Source organism: Poecile atricapillus, chromosome 28 (genome assembly GCF_030490865.1).
Source record: "Poecile atricapillus isolate bPoeAtr1 chromosome 28, bPoeAtr1.hap1, whole genome shotgun sequence".
NCBI lineage: Eukaryota > Metazoa > Chordata > Aves > Passeriformes > Paridae > Poecile > Poecile atricapillus.
Window position 1 is genome coordinate 5,488,755 of NC_081276.1, and position 19,103 is coordinate 5,507,857.

General features: G+C 51.4%; 1 protein-coding gene across 2 annotated transcripts; it reads left to right on the top strand.

Moving 5' to 3' along the window:
* The first annotated feature begins 1,423 nt into the window (after positions 1–1,423).
* On the top strand, positions 1,424–10,207 carry ANGPTL4 (angiopoietin like 4). Of its 2 annotated transcripts, XM_058858507.1 has the most exons (7): positions 1,424–1,954; positions 2,242–2,352; positions 2,817–2,943; positions 7,250–7,363; positions 7,449–7,544; positions 7,845–8,120; positions 8,667–10,207. In XM_058858507.1, the coding sequence occupies exons 1-7, from the start codon at positions 1,439–1,441 to the stop codon at positions 8,846–8,848; spliced, it is 1,422 nt and encodes a 473-aa protein (XP_058714490.1). In that variant the 5' UTR covers positions 1,424–1,438; the 3' UTR covers positions 8,849–10,207. The 2 variants fall into 2 exon arrangements, with proteins under 2 accessions (XP_058714490.1, XP_058714491.1); XM_058858508.1 differs by lacking the exon at positions 7,250–7,363.
* The last annotated feature ends 8,896 nt before the right edge of the window (positions 10,208–19,103 follow it).

Here is a 19,103-nt window from a genome sequence, read left to right on the forward strand (position 1 = left end):
AAATTCCTCTTTAACCTCTGTGACTCACCCTGAGCTGTTGTTGCTGGGTGCATTCCCTGAGACCTCTCACACATCCTTTGGACAGCCCGGGAAATACTTGGAGATGGCATGGGGACTCCTGGAAAGAAAAATCCTCCAGCCAGACATTTTCAGACAAGATAAAAATCCTTTTCCTGTGGCCTTGCCTGAGCTGCAGGGCTCTGAGCAGCACTGGTGGAATGCATGCTGTGGGCTTGAGTGGAGGAGCTCGGCACAGGAACCAGGGGGGTGCAGCCCTGGTCCCAGGAGGCTCACATTGGCCAGACCCAGTGAGTGGTAGGAACCAGGGATTTGACTCCAAAACCCGGAGGGGGAGGAGAGGCAGTTCCCTGTTCAAGGTTGCACGGTGCAGAGCAGGGACGGAGTGCTGGGGCAGCAGGAGGAAGCACCCTGTGGGGAGGGAGCAGAAGGGCTCCATCTGCTCCAATCCGAACAGAGCCAGCAGCAGCTCCGTCGCGGTGTGTGAATTCCTTCATGGAGAGAAAACACAGAGACTTGAAAATCCCTTTAAGCCAGCAGAAAAAGGCAGAACAAAAAGGAAGAGCCAGAAATCAGGGTCCAAGACATTGGCAAATGAAATAAGATGCATATTTTTCACAGGGGGTGTTTGAAACCTGCAAGAGGAGGGGAGCGAGAGATGGATTTATCTATCCTTGCTGCTCTTGGAGACCAGGAATGTTTAGAGAAATGAACATTCTGCTTCCCTCAGGTGTACAGAGAAGCTGACCCTTAGCATCCCCCTTCCCCAGGGCTGGCAGCACCCACCTGTGCCAGGCCAGGGCCCCCCAGCAGAGCTCTGTGCCACAGGGTACTCCCACCCTGGGTCCAGTGGGGCCCAGAGGCGGCATGGCCTCGGAACACAGGTGCATCCATGGGAGTGGGGAGTCAAACATCAGGGTTTGGTGCAGATCAGGGTCCCCAGTGCAGGATGAGGGGCAGGACAGTCAGCAGGGATGGGATAGGGATGGGCATGGGGACAAGGATGGGAACAGGGATAGGAAAGGGGATAGGCATAGGGCAGGGACTGGAATGGGGATAGGGACAGGGATAGGAAAGCAGATGGGAATTGGAACAGGAATGGGAATAGGGATGGGATGAGGAGGGGAATATGAACAGGCATGGAGATGAGGACAAGGATAGGAATGGAGAGGGGAATGGGGATGAAGACAAGGATGGGGACAGAGATGAGGGCTGGTGCAGGGCTCAGCGACAGGGAGCAAGGTTGCCCCGGGCGGGAGCGGGCGGCTGATACGGGGCCTGAGCGGCGGCCGCCAGGGAGGGTGAACAAAGCGGCGGGGCCGGGTGGGCGGGGAGGGGCCGGTACGGGGCCCTCCCCACCGCGGGGGCATAAAAGCAGGACGGCGGCGGCAGTGCAGAAAGAGGAGCTGTTGCTGTTACGATGCGGCTCGGCGGCGCAGCGCTGCTGCTGTGCGCGGCCGGGCTGGCCGCGGCCCCCGCGCCCGCACCGGGAGCCGGGCCCGAGCGGAGGGCGGCGGCGGGAGCCGGGCGGGAGCGGCGGGCGCAGTTCGCCTCCTGGGACGAGGTGAACGTGCTGGCCCACGGGCTGCTGCAGCTGGGGCACGGCCTGAAGGAGCACGTGGAGCGCACCAAGGGCCAGCTGCGGGAGCTGGGCGGGCGGCTGAGCGCCCACAACAGCTCCCTGGGGCGGCTGCTGCGGCAGGCGCGGGAGGCGCAGGAGCGCGGAGAGCGGCTGCGGGGCAGCGTTCGGGAGCTGGAGGGCCGCGGCCGGCAGCTGCTCAACCTCTCTGAGGCCCTGCGGCAGCGGCTGGAAGAGGTGGCGGCTGACAAGGACGCGATCCAGGAGCGGCTGGAGCGGCTGGAGGGCCGGGTCCGTTTGGCGCTGCAGGCGCGGCCGGCTGGGAACCAGAGCGCTCGGGATCTGGGGGCGCTGCAGGTGAGCGCGGGGGGCACCGGCATCCACCGGAGGAGCGGGGGAGTCCAACAGAGCAGCACTGGCCGGGTAGAGCGGGATAGACAGGATCCGACAGGCCACTGGCACCGAACCGGGGGGACACCGGGAGCCATGGGGGACCCGAGTGTCCCGGGACATCGGAAGCAGCGGGTGGGTTTCAGCTTCAGGAGAGCAGAGGGGTCTCGGGAGCACCGGGAGCACCCTCCCGGGAGTCTCGCATAGCCAGACCTTCATGGAGTTTTGAGGCTCACCTGGCTCTTCTCCCGCAGTCCCTGATGGACGCTCAGAACCTGCGGATCGAGGAGCTTCTGCAGAAAGTCAAGCAGCAGCAGTACAAGCTGGACAAGCAGAACCTACAGATTAAAAGCCTGCAGAGCAAGGTGAGCCCCTGTCCTGTGCTGCAGCCCCCACCCTGGCCCTACATGCTGTAAGGACCCCTGCTGTCCCAGCTCTGGTGGCTGTGCAGGTGCTCCCTGGATTTGGGGACCCCAAAGGGGCCACAGCGTTGGTCCCTGTGCTGCAGTGTATCATCAGTGGTGTCAGGGTAGCAAGCTGCCAGAGTTTGTATGGAGCAATAGGAGGAACTGGTGGATGGGAACAGCCTCCCTGGCTTCTGTCTTTGCATTTATCTTCAGAATAAACTAGCTAGCACTGGTGTGAAAAACCACAATGATTTCTGGCTTTGCCAAGACTGGGTATCTCCTGTTCCTCAAGGTTTCTAGGCAAGTTCAGCCCCAGCTCTGGCCACAGGGAGTGGCTGGCGTGTGGCTGACCTGCTCCCCTGAGTAATGGGGTGGAAAACAAGCGGAGATAAAATCGTTCTGACTTGTGCATTTTATTTTAGGTCAATCTACTAATTCCCTTACACCACAACAAAACACAGCCTCCAAAGTGGAAGATAAACCTGAAGAAGAGCCTCAACCTCACCAATCAGAGTCAGAATGGCAGTGGGGAGTCCATGCAGACACAGAGTGAGTATCTGCTTGTGCCACCCTGCTCGTCCATACCAGAGCAAACCTGTAGCAGTTGCAACGTTTTGGAAACAAAAGGTTCATTTGTCCTGAGCCAGGATGTGAGATTTGATTGAAAAGTTGGAGCTTGGGAGTATGGCCAGAGTGAGGGGTTCTGGAGCACAGGCAGAATCTTTCCCTTCTGGGCCAGTGTTAGTCCAGCAGGAATTTAAAGATTAAAGAGGCTTTTTCCTGCCTGGTGTTAGGAATGCAGCGGGGAGCAGACAAAGCCTGAGAACATTATTTGTCAAAAAAAATTGGCAGGTGTGGGGTCAGGAGAGGAGTGTCTCAGTTCTGTTGAGTTAACTCTTGTTCACCTGCTCACACTTCACCAGGCAGGATCTGCTTTGCTGTCTGTGGAAGGAAGGGAGGGTTTGGGAGCCCTGGCCTCAGAGCAGAGCTGTGTGCTTGTGTCTCCCTTGGCTCATATTTAGAGCTCATGCTTGAAACACAAGAGTCTCAACTTGCACTATCCTTAGCTGGAGGTGCTGAGTTGCAGTGGATGCTCACAGCCCTGGGAAATGTGCACTGGAGCAGGTGAGTGGATGCTGCATCTGCAACTCCCAGCTCTGCCTGGAGCATCTTCTCCCCTGGCAGCAGGACTGGAGGGGCTTCTGAAGAGTGGGGCTTCCCCAGCTGTGCCATGTCCTGCAGCCTCCCTCCAGACAGGAACTGATGTTCCTGCAGGGTTTACTGGCCAGGAACAGCTGCTGTCATGCTGTGTCAGCTAGATCACAGTGCTGCCTCTGCCTGTGCCACTGTCTAGGGATCTTCAGGAGCAAAACAGAAACCAGGCAGGATGAGGAGGCATGGGGAATTCCTACTCAGGGCCTGATGCAGGGGTGGTTATGGGAAAACACATGATAATTTGTCTGTGGAGCCTGGAGCTGTCACTGGTGTGTCTGAAAGCTGAGCTTGTCCACATGGACAAGAAGAGAGATGGGATGTGGAGCTTCAGACTCCTCCTGGGGCACCGCTCAGTAGGGCTGTGCAGGGTCAACCTTACTTAGAGCAGCACTTCTGAGCCAAAAAATTCTCTCAAAACTTCTTTCCCCTGTTTTTCTCCAAGCTCTGCTTTGTGACTTGCCTGCAGTAATGTGTGTCAAAGAACAGTTTGGGTGGGCAGGAACCTTTAGAGGTTATCTGTTATAACCCTTGATTCCACTCTTGGGTTATGCTGAAAGTGGGGTGTAGGGGGATGGGTTGGGACCTTTGCTACTTGCTAGGACAGATGTAGGATTTTCTGGCTGATGCTGGCTACAGAAATGTTGTGATGCATAGTGGAAGGCAGCAAGAGCCTCCATGGATGCTTTGTGAGCTCAGCACCTTCCAGTGCTGCACTGTCCCTAATGGAAAGACCTGGACATGCCAATTCTGTCCTGCCAGCTGTGAGCTTCCCCTTTCCTTGTCTAATCCATGATGTTGGTATCACTGACAGAAAACAAATTGGCTTCCTTTCATTAGTAAGTTGAGTGAGTTTTCTGGCAAATCTTAAAGCATGCAGGCTGGCTCTGTGCCCTCTGCCTGGGGAGGCTTGTGGCTGCTTTCAGAGCAGGGGAGTGCTGGGGAGGCTTGTGGCTGCTTTCAGAGCAGGGGAGTGCTGGGGAGGCTTGTGGCTGCTTTCAGAGCAGGGGAGTGCTGGGGAGGCTTGTGCCAGCGGCTCCCGGGCTATTGTCAGGCAGAGCCTGGTGCCGGCGTGGCCCTGGGGAGCAGTGATGAACTCCACCAGCAGCCTTTGCAGAAAGACCCTTTTATTTGCATCCAGTGAACACAAGTATTTTCAGGGCAGGGCTGGCATGGGGCCAAGCATGTGAAAGTTGAAGGCTCAAAGCTGCCTGGAGAGTGAGAGGTTTAATAGCTTGCAGAAAGAGGATCACGTCTTTGGGCAGAGCCTGTGCTTGCTGGCAGCCAGCCGAGTAGGGGAAAGGTAGAGTCCTGCTCATGCTCTCTCCATGGCGCTGAGACTCCAAAATAATGGGGTTGGTTTGGGGCAGGAGAGGGAGAGGCAGTGCAGGCAGCTCTAGGCATGCCCTGCCATCCCTGATGATGGGTGTTTATACCGGGTTAGTGACCTCCCTTGTGTCGTGGCTGGAAATCCTGTTGGGTGAACACGGAGCCTAAGGCAGATCCAGCTTTGTTGTGCTGCTTGGCCAAATAAAGGGAGAGGGAAAAGAAAACACAGGAGCAGTCAGGAGGGCTTGTTCTGCTGGTGCTGTTCGGATGTGCAACATGAACTGGAACTAACAAGCATGTTCCTCAAACAAAAAGATTGAACAGAGGCTGTTCAAGCAGCTGCATCTCATTCAGCTGCTGGAGGGTCCCTGTGGCACCAAGGGAACAGGGATCGAGTGCAGCCAGGGCCCAGAAATGAGAAACAGGCAGGGTTAGAGTTGACTTGTGCATGCTGGGACCACTAAACCTCTGCCTGGCACCATCCCACCAATGCTGGGAGATGCAGTGGAGAGGAGGTGAGGAGCTTGGCAAGCCCAGCACCTTCCTGCTGTGGCAATATGAGCAGGGGCCTCTGGCTGAGTTCTGTCCTCTGAGCCTGGTTTGCTTCCCTGCCTACATTTCCGCAGAAAGTGGAGCTATTTGTGCACTCAGCCCCTGCATTGCTGGGGGTCTCTTTGTGGTTTTGATCCTTGATGTGTGATGTCCTCAATCCTTCTGTCATGAGTTCAGAGTAAGGCTGGGGCACAGCTTGTCCTGTGGTGCACTGATGGTGGCACCAGACCTGCCCCTGGCATTGCCCTGGGGGTGTGAGGATGCAACCACCAGCTCTGCTGGCTGTGGGAGAGGGGCTGCCCTTGCCGAGGAAGGGAAATTTTGGGGAGGGGGGGAGGAGGCAAAGGGAGGAATTTGTTGGAAATGGTTGAAAGGTGATGGCAGGTGTCATTTCTGTCCTCTGGGTCACCTCTGACCATTCCTCTAACTGAGGCTCTGCTCTTCATCCCAAAGCAGGGTCAAGGCTCTGTAGCACCCAAGTGAGGATGGAATGGGGTGATGCTCTGCAGGGGCTGCTTTTGTTCTTGGCAGCTCAAAGGGCCTTTTTTATCTCCCTCCATCTACCCCCAGGAAGCTCCTGGCTATTGGAGAGAGCCCTTCTCCCTGCTGCTGCTCTGGATCATGGTGTCAGCCCTGACCCTGGGGCAGCTACTGTGAGGAGAACCCCACAGCCAGCACCCCAGCACAGCCCAGGGCTTATCTTGATGTTTCTTGTCTGTCTCAGGATCATGCTGGCAGCAGCTGTGAGCTGGGGTAGCCAGAGCTACAACCCATCTGCCCTGGCCTGGGGAGAACAGGCCTCCTTTGTCTGGGGGTGATTGGGGCACCTGTCCCTGCTGACAAAGAGCCCCTTGATTGTGCAGCAGCCTGGGGCTGAAGTTCCTGCACATCCTCCTGTGGCCTTTTGACTCGGGTGTTGTAACAGGTTCCCCACGCCTTGTCTCTCCCAAGTGCTGTGGGTGGTAGTTCCTGGATGGACTTTTATCAGTGCTGTTGAAATGGTGCTTTGCTGGCAGCTCTGGGCAAAGTCCCTGTGGGGCAGAAGGAGCAGTGGGATCCCCTGGGGATAGAGGGGGATGAAGCAGGGTGTGGCTTCACCCTGGGCAATCCACTTCTGCAATGAGCTGGGGCTCCCAGAATCCACCCCTGTTTCCTTGCCTCAGTCACTGTATCTTGGAAAAAGGGTCACCCCAGCCTGGTGCTGTGCCCGCTGGTAGCAGGATGCCCAGCGGAATGTCTGGTTGGGGCCACTGCAGCTGCTGGGAGAAAGAGTTCATGTGCTGGATGCTCAGCCACCTTCCTGATGTCAGGACTTTGTCTTTCTTTCTGGCTCTGAGGCCCTTGACCCTGCTTCAGCCTGGTGTGGAATGGGGATGCTTGGCCCTGGTGTTGCTCCACCCCAAATGGGCTGCTCCTGTCTGCAGGTGTAGAAGGACCTGGGAAGCTTCTCTGTCCCTCCTTGATGGGGAGCCCTGCTCTCCAGCTGAGGTCACTCCAGCCTGGCCCAAAGCCTGGCTTCTGCCTTGGATGAAAGCCCAAGGAACTCTGTTTGAATAAAGGGAAGATGTGAGGTCACAGTGTTTAAAGATGCTGAAGTCAGGGGCCATTGTCTTCAGCGTGTGTCTAGAGCTGCAGCCACTGCTGTGCACAGCTGACCGGGCTTGTGGCCACGGCTGCAAGTGCTGGGGCCATGGTAGGAGCAACCTGCTGAGGAAGTGGGGTTTGTGGCCATCTCCTCAGTTGCTGTTTCCTTCCCCTGCAGAGCTCCCAGAGGGTTGCCACCAGCTCTTCCTGGCTGGGCAGCAAAGCAGTGGCGTTTTCCAGGTGCAGCCTGCAGGATCTCAGCCCTTCAAAGTCTACTGTGACATGACTGCAGGTAAAGCCATGCAGTGTCCCACAGCACTTGACAGAGTGCTCTTGTAAATGGTAACCCCAAGTGACTGTGTTTTTCCTTCCCACAGAGGGTGGCTGGACAGTGATACAGAGGCGCATGGATGGCTCTGTGGACTTTGACCAGCTGTGGGATGCCTACAAGAATGGCTTTGGAGACCTTCGTGGTAGGTGGATGATGATGTCTGTGTTCTCACTGAGGGATAAGGGAAGCTTAGCAAAAGTTATTGCCCTTGCTGGCCTGTGGAGCTCTCTGTGATAGAGCACAGACATGGGCTGAAAAAGGGGGGACACTGCTTACAGAGCAGGGGTCCTTGATCTTCCTGATGTGTCCTGCAGGTGCCAGACAGTGATTCAAACATTGCAGCGTCCTAGGTTGTCCCTATTTGTCTCTGGAGCTTGCTTCCATCTCTGGTTTTCATGGCATGTTTGTGTCCCTGCAGCCAATGTTATGAATCTTATTTCAGGTGACTTCTGGCTGGGCCTGGAGAAGATACATCACCTTGTCCAAGAGGGAAAATACAATCTCCTGATTGAGCTGGAAGACTGGGAGGGGAATTCCCAGGTGGTGCAGTTTGTCTTCAGTCTTGGTGGGGAGAGCACAGCCTACACACTCAACCTACTGGGGCCTCTATCTGGAGAGCTGGAAAACGCCATTGGGGAATTCAGGCAGCTGCCCTTCTCCACTCGGGATCGTGACCATGACCTTAAAGCTGACACAAACTGTGCCAAACACCTCTCAGGTCAGTCTGAGATGTTCCATCCCAGTATGTGCACTTCCCTTTCAGCCTTCCACTCTCTGGTGGTGGTCCAGTAGAATGCAGACCCTGTGACACTAGACCCCTTTGCTGTTGAGCTGGTCTTGTCTTCTACTTCCCTGGCACAGCTGCTTCTTTGGGAGGAACTGTGCAGGGAAGCTAAAGCTGAGGGAGAGTTCATGATTCAGGTCTTGGCCCAAGCATCTGTCCTCATAACAGGTTTGCTTTCTGCCACTTTGCTTGGAATCTTTTCAAGCAGAGCAGAGACCTCCCTTGCCCTGGCTTCTGAAGGTTGTGGGGGAGTTTTCACACAAGGAGGAGTAGCCTGGGTTTGCAGATGCAGCCTGAAGTCATGTATGATCTGTGAAAGGTTCCCCAGGGCACAGGTCTCTGAGTCTGTACATGAGGTAGTCTTGTAAGATCCCGAAGCTCTGAAAAAGTGGGGGAAATAGGGGCATCAGATGCCTTGAACCTGGGTTTTTCTGTCTGGAATTTCTACGAGTTAAACTTGTCTTTTCATTGCCCTTGTAGGTGGCTGGTGGTTCAGCACCTGTGGCCATGCCAACCTCAATGGGAAGTACTTCCGCTCCATCCCCCGGCAGAGGCACGAGCGCAAGCAGGGCATCTTCTGGAAGACATGGAAGGGCAGGTACTACCCCCTGAAGTCAACCATCATGAAAATCCAACCTGCAGCACTGGAAGCAGAGACCTAAACTTGCTACTTGAGACTTTCTCTGTGGAGCATGGACCTGAGCTCCATCACTCGGTGTTTACAGAAAACAACCTCCCCTTCCTTGGTTAGAAACCCTTTAGAGGCACAATGCTGCTCCTTGCTAAAAGTAAAACAGCCTCATGTTGCCAAAACCCCTGGATGGGAGCTCTCAAACCTGAAGAGGAGCCCCAGGAGGGAGATCCACCTTCAGAGCATGCACAAGGGTCTTCTGACCTGCCACGTGCTTCTGTGGGAAGTTCAAATTGTCTGGTGCTTTCTATCCTGTCTTAACATTTCTGTACTGTGTTGATGATGAGCTGGGCCTGGGGCAGGTGGGGAAGTGTCTCACTGTTCTGGACCACAGCACTGGATATGGAGCCTTGCTATGTCCTGTGTTTCACTGTTGTTCCCAAATGATGTCCCATGTTACCCTCCTGTGATAGCCCCTGGAGCCTCTTTCCTGTGCAGGGACTCAGGCAGCTCCATCTGTGTAGCCCCTGTCCCTCTGAGGTGCAGGACTCAGTGGAAGGGCTGAGGGTGACCTGTGCAGAAGGGGACCTCAGGCTCACTTGCCTTCCCTTTGAAGACCTGTATTTCTGGCTGTGCTGGAATTTGCTGGGAACTGGGAAAACTGCTTCCAGCTCTAAAGTTGATGGGGAAGATCCTGCAGCTGGTTTGCCTGAGAGACCAGGACTGGGGCACTGTGTCTGGAGCTCTGCCTGGAGCCAGCCAGTGTTGCTGGGGTTGAGTAGAATGAGCAGTGGGACAGCACAGAAGATGGAGCAGGGACTGTCCCTGGGTGAGACCAGCCCTGCTGTTACTGTCAGCCCCCACAAGTAGGGGCTGCCTTCTTCCACCAGGCACCTCATGCTTTGCAGAGTGACTGAACCTGTCCCCCATGTGTGTCCCAGTACTACATGGCCAGGGCACAGCAGGGTTTCTCTGCAAGAGCCACAGAGCTACACTTCAGCAGGTGTGTACCATGATGTATGGCATCACCTCTGCCTTCAGGGTGGGTGTCTGGGGAGAGGTGGCCAAAACAGGTCCCTGAAAACTTACAGGCCAAGCTGCAGTCTTGGGGTTTCCCAAGCATGCTGCCCTATTGAAGTCATATTGACTACTGTGCTAGAGCTCCTAGCTGCTAAATACTGTACATAGTTGTTCGTAGGATGTTGGACCTTGTTGATGAATTCCCTGTTTCAATTTGTTTTCATATTTAAATGCAGTGCTGATAACAGTGTGGTGTAATTTATGAATGTTGATGCTGGAAAGGAAAGCAAGTGTAGTTTGTGTATTTTAAACTTTTTTTGTACTAAAGTATCTTTTCTGAAGATGTCTTTTAATAAAAAGAAGCCTTTAAGTGTCCTGCCTGGATTATTTTCCTGATGGTTTACATGTGGCAGGTGTGTGGGAGCAGTGTGAGCACTCTGCATGTGAAAACTTCCTTTGATGGAATTGTGACCTGAGCACTCTGCTCCTTTCTGGCTTCCATGTTCAGCTGTAGCCTTATGGACCTCTGAGATAAATTGCTGCTATAGGGCCCAGGAGCAGGTTTTAGTCTGCTTGAAGTTTATAGGCTACTAAATTTCTTTTCTTCCTGGAAATTAGGCTGTAAGGCAGCAAGTTTGTAAGTGCTGATGTGTTGGGGCTTTTTATTCCCTGCTGGCAGACCTTTGAATGAAGGGGGTATTCCTTGGAGGTGGCTGGAACAGCCTGTGCCAACTCTTTGAAAATGAGCAGAGGCTGAGTTCTGGATGATCCAGACCCAACAAAGTCAGCTGATCAGGGCAAGCCCCACTAAACAGCAGCCTTTTAGCTCATACCACATGTGTGTAGTCATCTCCAGAAGCATTTATTGTAACTTGTGTGGGGGTGATTAGAGATGTAGGAATGAAACAAGCTGGTGATGGACAGAGGTCTTCAAGGTGGTGGGGGTAAATTCCAGCAGTGCTCCCACTCCCATCTGTATTTTTTCCCCAGCTCCAATATACTAGAGCTGGAGAAAATCACAGGTGCTTCTCTGGCTGGTCAAGGAAGGAAGAGTGAAAAACTGCTTGTTCCAGGGAGATAAGACTGGTCTAGTCCCCTGACCAGCTCTATAAATACCTGATGTACCTAAATGTGGCCCCAGCTCCCACATTTATCCTGCTTCCCTGGGGGAAATCCCAGGGTTAATGATAGCTCCAAGCACAACTGTGCAAACAGCTTTTACACCCAGCTCTGTGCTCACTCCTGCATTCAGAAATGCATTTTTAATGTTCTCTTTGCTTAATTCAAAAGTTGCTTAGTCCTCAAGTGCAGCAGCTGGAGTGCATATTTTAGTCTGGATGCTAAAGTGATGAGACTGACGTGGGATCTATGCATCAAATAGAAGCTGGTGAAGGAGCTCTTCTGCTGTGCCAGGCTGTTGGTTTTTTTTGTGGACTTGGGATTTGCTCCCCTGTGGTGCGTTTGATCTGCAGGAGGTGCCTGGTGCATGGTGCCAGCCAGCACCAGACACCATAGAGGGTTTGGTAAATGCCAAATGGGCAAATGCTCAATGGCCTAAATCTTGCCTATCCTAGGGATCACAGCTTTTGCTTTCCTGTGTCTCTCAGTCTTGGCTGTTCTGCTGCACAAGTCTCCACATTCCAGCAGTGTCAGTGCCATGCATGCCTCAGGGCCATCGGTGCCACGCTGGAGCATGTGGCATGCTTGGACCCCTTCAAGGTCCCCCTGCAGAAGCCAGTTCTGAGTCTATTTACATCTGAAATCATCCACCTCTTTCATTTTTAAGAACCACTTCAACCGCAGTTCGTGGCAGCAGCTGGGAGCGGCCACAGGGCTCCCTCCAGCGCCAGACCCAGCACGGCGCTGCCGAGGCACCGGCGACCTCCAGGTACCGAACGCTGCTGCTCCCAAAACCAGCCGTGGTTCCTGCAGGGGACGGGACCTGATGTGCCAGCAGCTCCTGGTGGCATGAGCCACCCGGGACTTTAAGACCCCCCCAGAAAAACCCCGGTGAGGGCTGGTGTAAGGGCTGCTTCTGAAGGTGGGGATGGTGTAAGACCAAAGGCTGCAGGGGCTGGACATGGTGGGATGGGGCTTTTGGGGCCAGCAGCACTGTAGGATAGGCTGGGGCTGTGCTTCAATAGGTGGCACGGATCTGACACGCCCCTCACTGCCGAGCTTGGAGCCATCAGTAGAAGCAGATTGACCCAGGATTCTCACAGAGCATCATTAGATCAAGGTGAATTTGTGCATCAGGCACCAACATCTCGAGCCACCTGTGTTTATGGCCCCAAAAAGTGAGGATAGGCCCAGCCTGCTGCCCAGAGCTCCCTCTGAACAGTAACAACAGCCATCAGGAGACATGATAGCAGAGCCTCAAACTCTTTTTTATTCTTCAGTGGAATCCAAAACCCTATTTGGCAAAAAGGGAAGGTGTTTGTGTATACACAGAGCTGCACCAGCTTGGATGGGCAGACTGAACCCCTTCATCCATGCACCAAGGTGCTGGAGTGAGTAAGCCAGAGGCATCACCTGAGCCCCCCCTCACCAGTGTGGCATCACAGCAGCGGTACAAAACCAAAAAAGGCAAATTGGCAAATCCCCGCTGAGAACAGAAACCTGCCACACAGCCAAGGAGCAGCAAACTGAAAGAAAGAGAAAAGTTCCCCGCCACCAACACTGTCCAGGCACCCCCAGGCCAGCACTAGCAAGGGTCATACTTTCAAAGTCATCCCCTGGCTCCCAGTGCCTCAGCATGCCTTGCAGACACAGGGGTGCCAGGACTCTCCCAGACCTCCCAGTAGCTTCAGCTCTTCTGGAGCTCAGCAGCACTGAGCACAAATTGAGTTTCTTGTGGACATGCCTGGCACAGCTTTGCATCTGCACCTTTACCTTGGGACACCTCCCAAGCAGCGTTCTGGGGCGGCTCCTTGAGGGTGCTCATGGACTCCTAGGGGTTCAGATCCCACTAGGAGGGTGGGAAAGGGAAATCCTGACTCAAGCATCCCATGCAGGTGGCTGTATCTCTGGGACAATGCAGGGGTTGAGGCTCTCAAGACAAGCTTCAGCATCTTAGGTGACCATTTTGAGCAAGTTTTTATCATGTTAGAAAAAGAAGCAGATGACATAGACCTGACAGCTCTTCAGAGTGTGGACCCCAGCAGAATTTAACAAAATTTTTGGGGCTAGCAGGACCCCTGCTGGCTGTTGAGGATGACAGACAGAGCAGGTGGCTCAGTGTGCAGCTGAATTGAGAGCTGCAGGGTATGCTCGAGGTGTATGGAGAGTCACGGGAGGGCCCCTCTGGAGTCACTGGAGCTGCTGCAGTGAAGGGGCTTCGGTCCCAACAATGACAGTCTGGGGCAGTGCCAGTGGGACACCCAGAGTGGCATCAGACCAGTCAGACAGGAAAGTTTCCTTAATAGTTTGTCCATCCAGGTGGGACCCACAGGCCAACCACCTTTGGAGTCTTCCTTCTCCAAGCACCCAAATGCTGCTACCAGTGAGTTCTCCTGTGTCTTTGGAGCAGGAAGGAACCTGAGGGCGTCTGTTCAAACCATCTGAGCACATTCAATACAAACGCTAAGGGTAGACCCGGGCCCCTCTGTTGGGGCATCATTTTGTTCAGGTTTGGTAACACTCCTGCGGGGATTGGAGCCCCTCGGGAGGCACACACAGAAGGCGGTATTTTCTTTTCAGCATGGAAAAAGGTGGTTCAAGTCCCTGTTGGTAAGTCCCGGTATGAAAAAGAAGCCGCCCTTGGCCGAGGCTGTGCCCGGAGCCAGCCCCAGGGGACAGCTCTGCCCGGCCGGGCGCCGCGGGGCTGGGCTGAGCTGGGCTCGGAGGAAAAAAGGCTGAGGGAGAGTGGTTGAAGCATTTTAAAAGATATAGTGAGAACCTATTAAAAATCGTGTGATAGAAACAGTAACGTTTGGTGATTCCTTCAAAACATTTTAATGTTGATTAAAAAAAAGAAAAAAAAAAAAAAGTGGGCTTCTGGAAAGCTTTTATTCCAGCTCCCAGGAGGGCGATGCCTCTGGGGCGAGGGCAGCTGCTCCCTCGGGGTTACTGTGCACACGGAGCCTCCTCAAAAAGGGAGATTCGGATAGATCTGCATCCAGAGGCACCTCAGCTTCCAAATGTGTGCTCCTCATGTCCGTTTTCCTGGAAAACTTTGATTTTTTTGTGAATTCAGATGTAGTAATAACTATTTGAATGTATTGTTGGGGTGTAAACTAGAAATACCATAGAGCATGTGCTCCAGGTGTGTGTCAGCTCCCACACCACTTTACTTTTTTATGTATATGAGATTCCCTGTGGACATGCACATGCTTACAACGTTGCTATTTTCGTATATTTCTAAAAGAATATTTATAAAAGCACATTTTTCAGCATGTACATTTATATTAGGTGAAGGGATGATAAACATACAAATAATATTTGAAGACTTCCCCCAGAATAAGTAGAACTCTTGTAGCTGTTCTTGAAGATCTGCTATGTTCTATTCATGAAGGGAGGGCATCACCTGTGGTCAGGACTAGCAGCATGAGCAAAGCAGCAGGAAACCTTCTTACACTAATATTATTTCTATTAACTTGAGAAAAGTTTCATTTTCTTCCAGGACGATGGGCAAAAAGTCCTGCCTGAGCAGGAAACTGGTTCCGTTGCCTAATGCTTTGTATTGCCTCTTCAGTGAAAAGGAAAGGAAAATATTTTTGCCACTGAAAAAAAAAAGTTATATATACATATGTGTGTGTGTGGGCACATGGGCATAAAGAAGTGGCCACTGGAGTAGTAACCCAGGGAGTGGGACTGGTCACGCATTCCTCTGTTCATCTGGATCCAGTTGCAGCAGGAGCACCAGCCTGTCATAGATCAGTGGTGGCAGCAGCAGCAACATTAGAGAAAAGCCACCCCTTTACCCTGGGACATTCTACAACAGTCCATGTCTCACATGAGGTGGAGATACCATTGGAACAGTATCCACCCCCAGATCTATCACAACAGCAAATCCTCCTAACAGCAGACACTCTTAAAAAAGATGCAACACCTTGAATCCAGTGAGCTGAATGCCTCTACCTGATGATGGAGAAGCACATCTCCAGTCTGAGCAAGGGATGAAGACTTCCATTAACTGATGTTCCCTCACATAGCCCAGATCTAGTTCTGGGCTCATCCTGATACCTGCAAGGACAGTGATGGTATGGGTAGACCATCCACGGGAATGCCAGGGACAGGTAACAGAGGCAGAACCTCTCCCAGAAAGGAGAGCACGCAGGGTGCAGCCTTGGCTCATGCTGCACATCTGGGAAGAGGGATATGAGTTAACAGCTATACATTTGATACTTGATATGCTTTTGGTGTTTGTTATACAGCAGGAATGTTCTGGAAAGAGCAGGGATTTTTCACATCAGCAGGACAGAGAGTATTCAATGGAGAGGAAATACACAGTTTTCTAGAACCAGTACAATTCCCTGCAGAAACTGCTGTAGTACCTTGTTCTGCCCACACTAGAGGCATTACAGGGGTTTGCAGAGGCAATGCCCCAGCTGATGCAGCTGTGAAGGCACAGCCAGGCAGCCTCTGGGATGATGTGTCAGACCATCTATCTAATGGTTGTCCAGAGTGAAAGGCCCAATTTGGCAGAATTTCAAACTACGTATGAGAAGGGCAGCTCAACAGAAGGAAAGAGAGGATGGGAAAAGTGTGAGGCAACTCAAAATAATGATGGAATATGGTCAGCTGGAGAAAAACGGGTCTGCCAAAGAAATGTTTAGTAACTGTAGTGAGATGGTTTCAGGGTAAAGCCTATAGAGGGTCAAAAAGTGTGGGCAGCTCCAGGAATTTAGGCCACTGCAAAATAAATTACTAATAGCTGCCCAGCTTGCCCAAAGTTCTCATGTAATAGACCAAGATCAGAGGTAGGAGGGTTACCATGGGCCTGCTTACCTTTCCAGTGGCTGCACAGAGACTATGGACACTTCACCTCCAGCTGGGGGACAGGAGTTTGATGGTGATGGTAATCAGCTGCCAGGCTGGGCAGGAGCCTTTCCAACATGAAGAGTTGACATGGGAAGAGTAGTAAATGCCTGGCTAAAGGAAGTTATATCTGATACTCAGGTTTCCAGAGCTTATTGAAACAGACAGGGGTGCTCATTTTACAGCAAATATAATCTATCAGCTGTACAAGCCTTTAGGGAGAGAGAAAAAATTACATATACCACATCATTCACAGTCTTCAGGAGAAGTAGAGAGAATTAATAGAACATTAAAAGAAAATGTAGTGAAAATATGCACGTACACTAATCTAAAATGGCCAGAAGACTTAAATTTGGCTCTGTGGGATGTCCAGAATACTCTGTGCTAAGTCGTAGGGCTGACACGAGCAGAAATTCTCTTTGGAAGGCACTTAGCTATGCCAAGATCTTATATCCCAGCTATGTCCAGCTTATTGGATGGAGATTGACCCAGTATCATATATATGTAGAAAGGGTTCAAAGAACAAAGTATGCTCAGTGTTATCAACTCAACCCCCTGAAATACAGGTACATGATATACAGACTGAAGATGGAATTTTAAACAAGGTATTCTGTAGAAAATCCAAATTTGGACCTAGATAGGAAGGGTCATGTGCTGTTCACTGTGTTCCTATTTTGCTGTTAAATTTATAGGTAAGAAAAATTGATACAGTATTCTCACATCAAACAACCAGTAGATGATCTGTTCAATTATTTTCCCAAGCGGTGGCCAGTGGTCAGTGTTGGATCCAGTCCTGTTCAGTATCTTTACTGATGGTCTGGATAAGGGGATTGAGTCCACTCTGAGTAAATTCACAGATGACACCAAGATGGGTGGGAGTGTTGATCTGCTGGAGGGTAGGAAGACCCTGCATCCCTTGCAGAGGGATCTGCACAGGCTGGATTGATGGGCCAAGACCAACAGCATGAGACTCAAAAAAACCAATTGCCAGGTCCTATACATTGGCTACAATAATTCCCTGCAGTGATGCAGGTTTGAGGTAGAGTGGCTGGAAAGCTCCCAGCAGAGAAAGGCCTGGGGATGCTGATCAACAGTGGGTGAACATGAGCCCAGGAGTGCTCAGGCCAAGAAGGACAATGGCACCTGGCCTGTACCAGCCATAGCGTGGACAGCAGGATCAGGGAGGTGATTCTTCTCCTGAGCTTAGCACTGGTGAGGCAACACTTTGAGTCCTGTGTACAATTCTGGGCCACTCAATTCAGGAAGGACATTTTGGTGCTGTGTGAGTTCAAAGAGCAACTAAGCTAGTGAAGGATTTGGAGCAGGTGTCTGATGAGGAGCAGCTGAAGGATTGAGGTGGGAGGGAGGGGCTCAGCTTGGAGGAAAGGAGGCTCAGAGGGGACCTTTTCACTCTCCACAACTTCCTGACAGGAGGGTGGGAGAAGGTGGGAGTTGGGCTTTTCTCCCTGGCAGCCAGCATGAGGACAAGAGGACATAGTCTCAAGCTGTACTAGGGGAGGTTCACATTGGATGTTAGGAATAATTTCTTCACAGTAAAGGTGATTAGAGACTGGAATGGGCCGTCCATGGAGGTGTTGGAGTCACTGCTCCTGAAGGTGTTTAAGAAAGGACTGGATGTGGTGTTCAGTGCTCTGGTCTAGTGGACAAGGTGGTGCTTGATCAGAGGTTGGACTTGGTGGTCTCAGAGGTCTTTTTCAAACTTAATGATTCTGTGATCAACCGGTTAATAAATAACTGACTTCTGAGAATCCTTTGTGATTTTCTGTCAGTAATCTTTTAAGTATTTGTGCACAGGAGTCAGTGTTGTACTTCACCCTGTTGGCATTAATTCTGTTGTGTTTTTCACTTGTGATAATGTTGTATATAAGGACAGTACTCAAATGTCTTGAAAGTTTTTTTCTTTTTCCTTTCAATATATTAGCAGGTGTGCTCCACTAAAACAAAGGGAGGGTTGTTGTGGAATGCTCCACTGCCCAGTTCAGAGAGCTGCAGCACAAGCTGCAGGTTGTGCTCAGAGTGGGGGGAATGGCCAGAGTCCCCAGCAAAGGGCTGGGACCTGGCAATGACCCTTTGCCTTGACCAAGGGCTCAGGGCCCTAGTGTTATAAATGCAAAGGCAATTTTGGGATAAAATCAAAGAGAAATTTATTAAAAAAACAATAATAAACAGAAACAGCGATAAAAACCCACAATAAAAAGAACAGCGCAGCGCTGGGTGGACAGGGGTCTACACCGGAGGTATAGGTTTCCCAAATCCACGTCTGAGCATCCTCAGGATTGGGGTTTTATAGGATTTTTAAGTCCTCAGGCCAAAATTCCAGGCAAGTTCCATTCACCAAGTGTCCTTGATTGTCCAGTGAATGGATTTCCTGACCTAGAATGATGACATTATTTTGTGTCCGGCCAGAGTCTCCTCTCATGCAAAGGAGACTCTGTGTGTTGCAAAGTTAAGTTTTTCATGACAGGGTGGTGGAATCCGGGTTGGTGCCGATGAGTATCTTGGCCGGGTTTCCTCCTTTGTTTTTCCTGATTGCTTTTTCGACACAGAGATGTTTGAGTCTGGCGAAGCTTTTCTTTTGGAACTTGTCTTTTTCGATTGATCAGTTTCTCTACCCACTGGAATCCGCAGGGCGTTGCTTGGATCCGGAGGTAGATAATTTCCCGAGCTAGTGTCATTGTTTTCCTGATGATCCGTGTCCTGTGTGTTTGTTTGGGTTGATGGGCCGGTTTTGGTTAGTTATCTTGGGCGTTGCTGGTAATCAGCAACTCCTCGGCAGAAAGCCTCATCCCACTTGGGGGGGGGAGAGGCTTTTCCATGCTTTATATTTTGTTTTGTTTCTACAAAACATATCTTTCTTATATACTCCGAATTTTTAATACAACCATAATTTATTACAGTCCCCCACCTAATAATTTATCACATTTAAAAATTCGTTATTTTACACTCTTTTTAAAGAAAAGTATCCTTTTCTTATTCTTTTTCCATCATCATTTTTTTCTTTGTCTAATTGTCAATTTTGGTGGTCAGCATATGTTCGTTTTCAAATTTTTCTAAGGCCCTTAATGCCTTATTACTCTCTTTCTCTTCTTCTAAAACCAGTAATTTAGAAAGAAGGGCACTTTTATCTTGTGATTTTTCTGGATCTATTGGGAGGGCGGCAATTTGCATTCCTTGCACTACAGATTGTATTAGCCTAATCAGGCAAGGAATTAAACAAGGTAAAAAGATGATTCCGGCTATTGAACATCCTATAAAGAACACTAGCT

Bases quoted from the DNA above. Each gene is read 5' to 3' on its own strand.
- ANGPTL4 (XM_058858507.1), top strand. From the start codon at position 1,439: ATGCGGCTCGGCGGCGCAGCGCTGCTGCTGTGCGCGGCCGGGCTGGCC. The intron at 7,545-7,844 runs GTAGGTGGATGA...ATCTTATTTCAG, and splicing joins TGGCTTTGGAGACCTTCGTG to GTGACTTCTGGCTGGGCCTG. The intron at 8,121-8,666 runs GTCAGTCTGAGA...TTGCCCTTGTAG, and splicing joins CTGTGCCAAACACCTCTCAG to GTGGCTGGTGGTTCAGCACC.